Source organism: Gracilinanus agilis, chromosome X (assembly GCF_016433145.1).
Source record: "Gracilinanus agilis isolate LMUSP501 chromosome X, AgileGrace, whole genome shotgun sequence".
In the NCBI taxonomy this organism is placed as follows: domain Eukaryota; kingdom Metazoa; phylum Chordata; class Mammalia; order Didelphimorphia; family Didelphidae; genus Gracilinanus; species Gracilinanus agilis.
In genome coordinates, this window is record NC_058136.1 from 62,252,965 (window position 1) to 62,263,010 (window position 10,046).

At 59.2% G+C, this 10,046-nt stretch overlaps 1 protein-coding gene across 1 annotated transcript in view; it reads left to right on the plus strand.

The window, feature by feature from the left end:
* The window catches only part of LOC123253579 (Krueppel-like factor 5), a 21,549-nt gene extending 12,719 nt beyond the window's left edge, over nt 1–8,830 (plus strand). The window contains exons 2-4 of the mRNA XM_044682750.1: nt 3,705–4,545; nt 4,664–4,723; nt 8,464–8,830. Of these exons, the coding sequence (XP_044538685.1) occupies nt 3,705–4,545; nt 4,664–4,723; nt 8,464–8,642 (1,080 nt within the window). The 3' untranslated portion in view covers nt 8,643–8,830. The remainder of the gene's footprint in view (nt 1–3,704; nt 4,546–4,663; nt 4,724–8,463) is intronic.
* The last annotated feature ends 1,216 nt before the right edge of the window (nt 8,831–10,046 follow it).

The following is a 10,046-nucleotide window of genomic DNA, read 5'->3' on the forward strand; positions in this document are numbered from 1 at the left end:
GGGGGGGGGGGGGGGGGGGGGGGGGGGGGTACGCTGCAGGGCCTTTCCTAAGGGTGAGTAGAGACTGCTTTCCAGTGGGCACTTGTAAGTAAATGAAGAGAGCGCCAGGAGCCGCCTGAAAAAGAAGGGGGGGCGGCCACACCTGCACTGGAGGGACGCCATAGTGGCTTTGCCTCGAAGGTGCGGCTTGGCGGGGCTTAGAACCTTCTAGAAAACAAAATGGAGGACGACCGGCAGGGGAGCAAAAAAGGAGAGGGAGGCCGGACAAAGAGAAAAGGAGGAAGAGAAACAACTACAGGGTGGGCCAGGAGAACCCGAGGCAGGGAAAGAAAGGGAGGAGGACAGGAAGGGAAGCCGGGGCAGGTGAGAGCTGGAAACCGAAAGAGAGCGGAGCGAGCGCGCACGCGCCAAAACCCGTCTTGCTTTTAACCCCTTTCAGGTGGCCTCCTATGTTTGGGTAACTGTGGCTCGGAGAGCTCTGGCTCTGACAGTTCCCTCGCCGGCACCTGTTTTCCGGGTCATTTGTTCTTCCCATCCGGTGGCTCGGTTTCCCTTCCCTTTCTCCAGCCTTTTGCCGGTGTGGCTCGCGCAGCCCTCAGCTGCCATGTGGCCAGTTACAAATCTCCGGCACTTATTTTGGGGGGCGGAGGCCTCTGAACCTCTTTCTCATTGGCTGATGCCCCTTCCCCCTTTTCTCTCATTTGTCTTGGGTTTTCTTAGTGGACCGCCGTGGCTTCCTGAATTTGATTGTTGTCCTCACACAGGGCCATGTGATTTTTCTCTGAATTGTGCAATGGAAGCGAGCATTCGTTGGGTCGGTGGGCTTTTTCCAGCTCTTCCCTTCCATCTTAGAATCCAGACCAAGCACCCGTCCCAAGGCAGAAGAGCAGCAAGGGCCGGAGTCCGAGCTGGGAAGTGTCTGAGGCCACGTTTGAACCCAGGACCTTCCATCTCTAGGCCCGGCCCTCTATCCGCTGGGCTACCCAGCCGCCCCCTCCATTCGGTTAACAAAATCATTAGGCACTTTTCTGGCCTCGGCTCCCAGCTGGCTCTTTCTTTCCCTTTCGCTTGTCAGTCTAGGGCTGCTTCCGGGCCTGCTTTGGGTGCCGGCTCTCCGTGATCCGGCCCTTCCTCTGTTCACTCTCTCAGCCTGCCCCGTGACTCGAGAGCCTGCCGCGCTTCTGGGCTCTCTCCCTTTTCACTCTTTCCGCTGGGGGGACCTGGAGGGAGGCCTGCTCCCTGCTCTCCTGGCCAGAAAAGGCCAGTTTGCATCTGTTGCTTACTGTGCTGGCATTTCTCTGAATGAATTTCTGCTGGGTTAGCCTACTCGGGGGTTCTCAGGCTTCACTTTGCTCTGGCAGGAAGATAGAGACGAGGCTACTGTCCTCGGCGGGCTTTTGGCATTGGCGATGGCCCTGAGGGTCACCCGACAAAATGACCCCTCGGCTCATTTATGTTTTATCTTTATTTTACTGACAAATTTCCACACGAGTTTTCCAAAGTCACACGATTGGTGCTGTCCCCCTCCCCGTCCCGGAGTTGACAAGCCATTCCCTCTGGGTTATACATGGATTGTCACGCAAAACATGCTTCCAGATTGCTCGATTTCGTAAGCGAATGATCTCATGGAACCCAAACCCCAAATGCTATACCCAAATAGACAAGCGATAAAGCCTGTTTTCTTCGGCGGCTCTACTCCACCAGTTCTCTCTCTGGAGGCAGAGAGCGTTCTTGGTCCCGAGTCCCTCGGGATTGTCCTGGATCATCGTGTTGCTGTCAGTAGCAAAGTCGGTCACGCTCGCTCGTCCCCCGGTGTATCCGTGTCTGGGTGCAGTAACTCTGCCGGTTCTGCTTCTTTCGCTCCGCATCAGTTCATGGAGGTCTTCCCAGCTCTTTCTGAAATCTGGCTCGTCGTCCCTTACAGCACAGTAGTATTCCGTCACCAGCCTAGACCACACGCTTTCTTCCACCATTCCCCGATGGACGGGCATCACTCTAGCTTCCAGTCCACTCTACAGAGTTTTATAGTCTTTCGGGCCTACTTCCAAATTGCACTCCAGAATGGTTGGCTCGGTTCACAGCTCCCCCGGCAGTGCATCAATGCCCCGATTTTGCCACGCCCCCTCCCACATGTATTATTTTCCTTAACTGCCGTATTGGCCGATCTGATAGGCCCCATGTTAATAATGTAGCTTTTTAATTAGTCTTCAGATCAGAGATCTAATAGAGACGATCAAGTAAACTGAGGCCCAGAGAAAGCTTAGGAGATTCACCCAGGACACACCTCACTCCACATGCCCAACAACCTCCCATGTTGGCTTACTGGTTTACGTGGACATTCGGAAACCCCATGACATCATGGGTCCAGCCTGGGACTAAGAACATCTGAGACCAGAGACCATCTCACTGACTGACCGTGTGACCCTGGCCACATCACTTCACCTCACCCGTCCAAGGAGAGAATTGAGCTATTTGGCCTCGGAGGCCCCCTCCACCTCTGTGACCAACTCTGGGAGGTAGAGGGGGCCCCGGCTAGTATCTCCATATTGCAGTGGAAAAGCCCAAGGTTCCTCGGGCTAAATCCCAGGACCACAGAGCTGATGAGGATAAGCAGTAGCAATTCCATTTCCAAGTTCTTCTGACCCTGAGGCCAGTGCTGGTCCTATTCCACGTGCCCATGAAAGAATGAGGAAGGACCCTGACTAACCTAGGTACCAAGCACGGTGCCAAGCCGTACATCCAAAAGGCTCACCAATTCCTGCCCTTCTTGAACCGAGAGACAAAACGTCTAGGGGTGTGGGAACGGGCGGAATGGCGGCCCAGAGCGGGGGAAGTGCCCAGTGTGCCCGGCCAGCCCTCCTCACTTCATTCTCCTGCCTTCCCTCTCTGGGCCGTTCCCTGTCATTGTCGTTTCTGCTTCCCATTTTCCTTTCCGTTTGGCTGGTCTTTTGCCCGTTTCCCCCCCCCCCCCTCCTAGGGGGAATCGATGATTCTTTCCGTTCGTCCTCTTCCTTCCTACTACCAGGCAGATTTCCCATTTGCCCTGCTACTGCCCTGCTATTGCCCCGCTACTTCCTGTTTTTCCAATTGTATACGCCCATCTGAGTGTTTCCCATTTCCCCTGCCGTTTCTGGCTTTTCTACTTTCCTAGTAACAGGTAAGTGACTGACCATCCCCGTATGAGCGTCACCGCGTCGCTCATCACCCGGTTTATTTGTACCTGGTTGCCGGCTTGTTGTCTCCATTAGACACGGCGGGGGCCCGGCCCAGGGCTCAGACCGAGGAGGCACTTTGCCTGCCTAAAAAGTCCCAGAAGACCAGATCGGACGCCCGTTTCCCAAACGAGAGACGGTGGGAGGCGGGGAGGAAGGATACACGCCTCAGGGGAGCTTCCCCACGCGGTAGGACATCGGAGGACGCCATGGGCTCAAACCCCAGCTCTGCCCTGGGGACTGTACATGGACCCCCGTTGCCCTGTGGCCCTTTGGCATTCGGGGGCATCAAATAAGGGGGTCTTTGCTTCTCCCTAAAGTTCTGGTCAGGACCTCGAGCGACCTCTGTCAAGGCCTGCCCAGCCTCGTCTGCCACTGGGTTCTAGTGTCCTGGGCTTCGGCGTCTGCTTTGCTGCCCCTCTTCCTCTCCCCAGCGCGGCCGCGGACCCTTACCTGGCCTCTTCTCAGAAGGACAAACTTTTCTCCAAACAGGTGTCCCCGGAGCCCATTCTCGCTGCAAAGAAGCCCCATCCAGAAAGCACTTCGGCGGGGGACGAGCTTGACCCGTCATCCTCCGCTCCATATAGCGTCCACATCAACGTGTTCCTTCCCGACAGCGCTCACCTGCGTTCGGGCTTCTCCGGAGCTCCCAAGGCCTTGGCAGGCTTCTCCCAGATCAAAGGCGAGCCCAGCACCGGCTCGGTGCAGGCCTGCCCGGCAGTTGTTCCTTCCCTGCCAACCCTGCCAGATTTCACCGGCGTCTTCAGTGTGCCACCAGCCATGGCTGTGAGCAACGTCTCCATTAAGCCGAAGCTGTCTGGAGAGATGCCCGTGGCTGCTGGCGGGCAGCCAACCGTGGCGCGCCAGATACCCGTGGCTGGGGCTGGCGTGGGCGTCAGCGTCTCCATGGCCATGCCGTTAGCGAGCAACGCCACAGCCTTCGGTGGCCTGAATGGCATCACCATAGCAGCAGATAGTTCCCTGATGGGGTTGCTTCAGCAGCCTTCGAGGCAGAAGAAGGAAGAGAGAGCTCTTGCCAGTGACCTCCAAATACAAGAGGCCGTCAGCTCTTCCGAGCAGTTCTGCCCGGCTCCGAGGATCACAGGGTCACCATCACCCTCGAGTGCCCACCTTTCTCCAAACCAGCCTCCCCTGTGTGCTGAGACAGCCTTTGGACTGAAGTTCATACAGGCCCCCCACATCGCCACGTTCCCTGCTGGCCTGGCCACCTTCTCTCAGGGGCAGCTCATCATCCACGCCACCAAACTGAGCCCGAATCCCGGGCACAACCCGGAACTGGACAAGAAGCGCGTCCATCGCTGCGACTATCCAGGTGATCCCTCCTTCCCTCCCTGCTGCCCTTCTGGGCGGCCTCCCGCGACTCCCCTTCCTGCTTTCCGTCGCACGCTCACCGCCGGGAAACGGTGACTCTCTTCTGGTCTCGCCTACAGGTTGTGTCAAAGTTTATACCAAGAGTTCTCACCTGAAGGCCCACCAGAGGACCCATACCGGTAGGTAACAGGGCTCCGGGGGGGGGGGGGGGGAGGGGGCTCTGATCTCCGTCTGTCGCCGCTGACGTATCGTCCCGAGGGCTGCCAGTCACCGTCCTGAGCATCAGCATTCCGCCAGGCAGGGAGAGGGGCGCCCGGCCGCTCCAGGGAGCTCTAAGGAGAGGCATCTGGGGCCCAAACACAAACCGCTTTCGTCGGAATGGGGGGGGGGGGTGTCGGCTCTACGGGCTCATTTGAGAATTCCAAAGTCTAGAGGGCAGAAGCGATAGCAGGCCCGAGAGGGGACGTGTCTTGGTTACAGAAGGAGCAAGGCAGCTGCTGGAGGCCCGTGGGGAGATGACACGAGTTCGGATTTGCCCAAGTGAGTGGGATGACGGTTGTGGGTGACGAGCAGGAGGCCGAGCTGCCCTGGCCCGATTTGGCTACTGGTGTCTCTGGCAAGTAGAAGAAACTTCCTGATGGCAAAGAGGAAAAACCCAAGAGAGCTCCAACTAAGCAAAGGCCATGGGAGAGCCCTGAGCCGCCCTTGAGGAGTTCAAGTGGCCGCGCCTTGGTGCCGCTGCCCAAGTCCCAGGTTCCCAAGGGCGCTGGTGCCCATAGCGGTGGCCCGCGGGTCAGGAACGCCGCATGGCCAGGCATCTGGGCATTTGTCTGGTTTTGCCAGAACGGGAAGGAGAGAGTGGCTTCCTCATAGAGCCGAGAAGACCTCAGCACTGCGTCTTGTCAAATTAGGCAGCGTGTCATTCCCAGAGGGTCTTGGGAAAGCGAGCTGAGGCGGAGGGAGGACGGGCCGCAGAAGTCTCGCAGGGAAATGCGCAGCCACAGGCTAGGTGCGGGCTGAGTTGGGGGCCTTGGGGAGCTGTTGAATGGGTGCCCCTGAAGAATGAGCCCACCTCATTTTGGAAGCAGTCTCCAGGGTAGTCCCTCGGGGCTCTGTCCTTGGCGTCGTGCCGTTCGAGCTGGTGTCTGTCGGCAACAGGCCTCCAGATGGCCAGAGCCACGGTAAGACAGAGAGCCGCCTCGAGGCACTGGTGGGTGGGGCCGCCCCGGAAAGTCCGGGGGGACGAGGAAGGGCACCCCGCAGAGGAGGAGCCCAGAGAATAGGCTCTGGTGGGTCAGTGGCCTCCCTCGGATTGCTGACAGCGTTCTAGAAGGTTTGATTGGAAGGACGGTGGGGAATCCAAGGGGCGGAGCATTTGACCAGTCTTCGCTCATGTTCCTGGGCTGCCTGAGATAACAGCGTCCAGTCGGGGGTGCTTCGGACCTGCTGAAGAGCTAAATGTGGAGACGGACGCTTTGGTGCCGGAACGCTCTTTGGACTGATGAATGGCTCACACTTGGGTTCAAAAATCAAAGATCCGGATGGAAAAGGTTCAGGGAGCTGCACGTTATAGTGGACCACAAGCTCCAAATGAGTTGGTGTGACCTTAGGCTGCCAGGAGAGAGGCCCGGTGGCCAGGGCTAGGGAAGTACTAAATGCCGCTGCCCTCCTCCGCCCAGGCCAGGCCACATCTGGAGGGACCCTACCTTCACGTGGTTCCCAGGCAAACAGACCTGAGCGACTTGCCACCAGTGCGGTGGGGGTGGCGGCACTGAGAGGTCTGTTGGGCATTCTGTGTAAGTGCTCCGGCAGCTCTGGGGCCAGCGTCTCGGGCCCACGTTTGACCCCAGCATGACCCGCCCGCCCCCCCGCCAGCAGCTGACCAACGCTCGGAAGAATGGAATGTTTGGGAGCCCTTCCAAATGGTATTGGCTTCCGCCTCCATCCCCAGAGCACGTCGCAAAGGCCTCTGGGCACTGCCGGGGCACGCTGCCCTTCCACGGTCAGAACCCTCATTCTCGTCGTCCAAGAACGGAGGAAGTCCAAATAGCAGCCCCAGCCACTCGCCCCTTGCCATCTCCCAGGGACCAAATGTGGCCTCTGTCAGCGGCTGCCGGGTCTAGGAGGGACGATGGCAAGGGCTGAGAGCTCCCACCCGTTCTCGTGTGGCCAGGAGCCCGAGCATGGCCGGCTGCAGGGGACACGCTGGAAAGCACCAGAATGTACCCTGTGGATCGCGTCGTCTCAGCGATCCAGTCGTGCCTCACCTCCTGACCAGCTGAGCCTCCTCTACAGGCTCTCTTCCCCGCCAGCCGGGTGAGTGCACCTAGCCTTGGGCGGCATCCCTCCTCGCCGCCCCACTGGGCTCCTCCTCCCTCTCGTTTCTCCTCCTTTGGGCTCCCAGCTGGCCCTGGCGAGGGGTCCGAGGAGAGCGGCTGGGCCAGGGTGGGTTCGGGGTTGTTCTGGGGCCGGGGCCGGGGGAGATGTGTGTGCCAGGGCCAAAAGCTGCATAGATAGGTGTGGCTGGGTCTCAGCAGTGTGCCCTGCATCCGTGTGCGTGCAAGCAGGCACGTGCGAGACCAGAACTCGCTCTGGGAATGTGCTCCTGCAGGCCAGCATGTGGGCCGGCTCTGAAAACGTGCACGAGTGTGTGTTCGTGTGCTGGAGATGCCGGCTAGCTGGTTGTCACTGGCCGCCGGAGGTCAGGGAAGTCAGCCCGTTGCTCGGCCTCTAGGAAGACCGTTTGGTAGCCCGGCCTCCCCTCCCCTTCCCTCAGCCAGGCTGCTGTGGGGACCCCTCTGGGTCCTATCCCACCCAGCTCACGCCCTGTTCAAACCCGGCTCAGCCCAACAGCTGGGCCCCAGGTTTCAAGTGGCAGAGAGGGTAGCGCGATGCCCATCTGTGGTAGCCGGGACCCAGAGCCCAGCCTGGGACGCTTCTCCCTGGTGATCAGCCTCTGTAGAAGAAGAGCCCTCACAGCCCCGCCCCCATGATGCTCTGGGCCGCAGAAGCCTGTGTGCTGAGCATTAGCCATTGATAGGGCTAATGACCTGGGGCCCTCCCATCTCCACCCTTCCCTGAGATGCCATGGCCCCAGGCAGCTGGCTGGGCCGCCTTCCAGCCTCCTGCTCTGATGGGCCCCACAGGCCAGTCTGGGTGCCGGCTCTTTTGCCCAGAGAGGCTGCTACTATTTAGACTTGCCCCTTTGATTACGGGTCCTCGGATTAGGTTTATGCCCTTATTCATCGTGGGGTGGCCTCTACCTCCCATCCCCAAGTCTCTCTAAGGTTAAGGCGTCAAGCTCTGGCAGGCCTGCCCGGCCCAGCCAAGAGGCTAGAAGTGGGCCCCTGGGGGGGCCTCCCATGTCCCATAGTGCTTCCGTTTGAACCGATGAGCACGCCGAGGCCCACTCCCGTCAGCTCAGTGTTTGGGGAAGGCCCGTGTGTTCCATCTGCCCATACGGAGGCCACGGCGAGGTGGCTGACCAGGCCAGCAGGTGCCTGTGCCAGGAACCCAGGGATTGCACGAGCTCAAGCAGGACCCCCTTAGCTTATTATGGTTGCTTGGCAATCCCCAAGGGCTCGGGCACCCTGGAAAAGGTTGCGAATTGTGCTTGAGGAGGAGGGTGGGGAGGCTAGATGGAGAAAAAGGCCTCCTAGGAGCCGGGATTGTCCTTAAGGCCCTGGAGAGGTCCCGCGGGGCACGCGGCAAGCCGGGACCACCCAGCCACCCCTTCTTGTTGGCCGCCCGGCTGCCCCCTTCATCAATGCTTAGTGACAAGTTGAGCCGAGGCCTGGGGCCAAGGGTCCTGCGTTAAATTCAGATGATGGGCCGAAGCAAACCTGGGTCCTTCTTCTAATCCGATTCCTGTCTGTCTGTCTGTCTGTCCTTCCCTCTCTTCTGCCCTTCCCCTCTGCAGGTGAAAAACCATACAAGTGCTCCTGGGAAGGCTGTAACTGGTGCTTTGCCCGCTCTGATGAACTCACCCGTCACTACCGCAAGCATACCGGAGTCAAGCCCTTCAGATGTACCATCTGTGACCGCTGCTTCTCCCGCTCAGACCACCTGTCCCTCCACATTAAGCGCCACCAGAACTAAGGGTGTCGCCTCCACACCTTGTACGCCGGAGGGGCCTCTGCCCACCCTTCATCTTCCCCTTCCCGTTTCTTTAGTATGGGGGTAGTAGCTCCTTCTCTTCCTCAGCTTAGCTTAGCTGGTGGGGTGGGTGCCCGCAGGGAGAAGCTCCCATCCCCCTCTTCGGGTTCTGCCTTGCCACGCAGCCATGTTTGTCCCCCAAAAGATGGTGGAAAAAAATACCTAATGACAGAGTCCTGTGGCCCGCCTCTTCAGACTTCCCTTTTCTGGGGCTCCAGAAGGGAAGGCGGCAGGCTCCGAGGCTCCTTAGCCTGCCTCCAACTGGCCCCCGTCTCCTGTACACGGGAGCCAAGCCCGGCAGTGTGTGCTCGATATGGCTGAGCATGTTCAGGGTAGAAACAAAGGAGTTCCAGGGGTGGCAGCACCCAGAAGTGGAAGCGATCCATAAATTGGCAACCCCACGGGGGGGGGGGAGTCCATTGTCCCAGCGTACATGTGCGTCTGTATAAATGCACATGTATGTTGTGTTTCCATGTGCCTCTATATGCACATGCGTGTGTGTGTGTGTGTGTGTGAGAGAGACACTCGGTGTCGGGAAATATCAATTCCATTCGTGCCAGATGCCTCCAACAAAATCCAAGTCAGACATGCAAGTCGTTGGCTTCCTTCTATCCCGCCAGGCCACGACAATGGCTTGCCTCAAGCCCAGGATTGCCACCCCTGGAACACCTTTGAATCCAAAGAGCCCTCTTTGCCATCAGTCCCGGTGAGAGCACGTGGGCTGGCCTGTCCTGGGAGAAGGGCTCCGTGCTCCAAAGCACCGTCCAGTCTAAAGGCCTGGACAAGGCCCAACGGGCCTGGTGGAAGGAATGCTCGTGGCTTCGTCTCCATGTGGCTCTAGTTTGCCTTTTCCTGCCACATTTGAAGAGTGACGGCCCACCCGCTGGCACCCCCTGGGAGGAGCATTGGGGGCCGTCCCTTGACTTCTCCCTGGGATCCGGGATGCTGGCAGTGACACGGGGCTCGGGCTGTAGGGGAAGACCACCACGGATGCTCCAGAAACCCGAGGCCAGGCATTAGGGGGAGCCAAGGCGGACGGGCCACCCTAGCCTTCACCTCCCAGGCGGGAAAAGGGAGCCGCCCAGCTTCCGATGGGTCAGACCACGACGGGGGCGCTCCCGAGTGCCGGCCGCCCTCGCTCTATCCTGCCTCAGTCCTGCTTCCGTCTCTCGTTAAGTGAGCACCCACATGCCTTGCCTTCTCCTTGTAGGCTGCCCCTACCTGAGCCAAGCTGGGACTCGCCCTCTCTTCCCGTCCCCCTTCCCGGGCAGTCACTCAGTCACTCGGGTTGCCCATCCCCAGACGTTGAGAGAAATGTTATTTCAGACCAAGAGAGAGAGAGAGGGA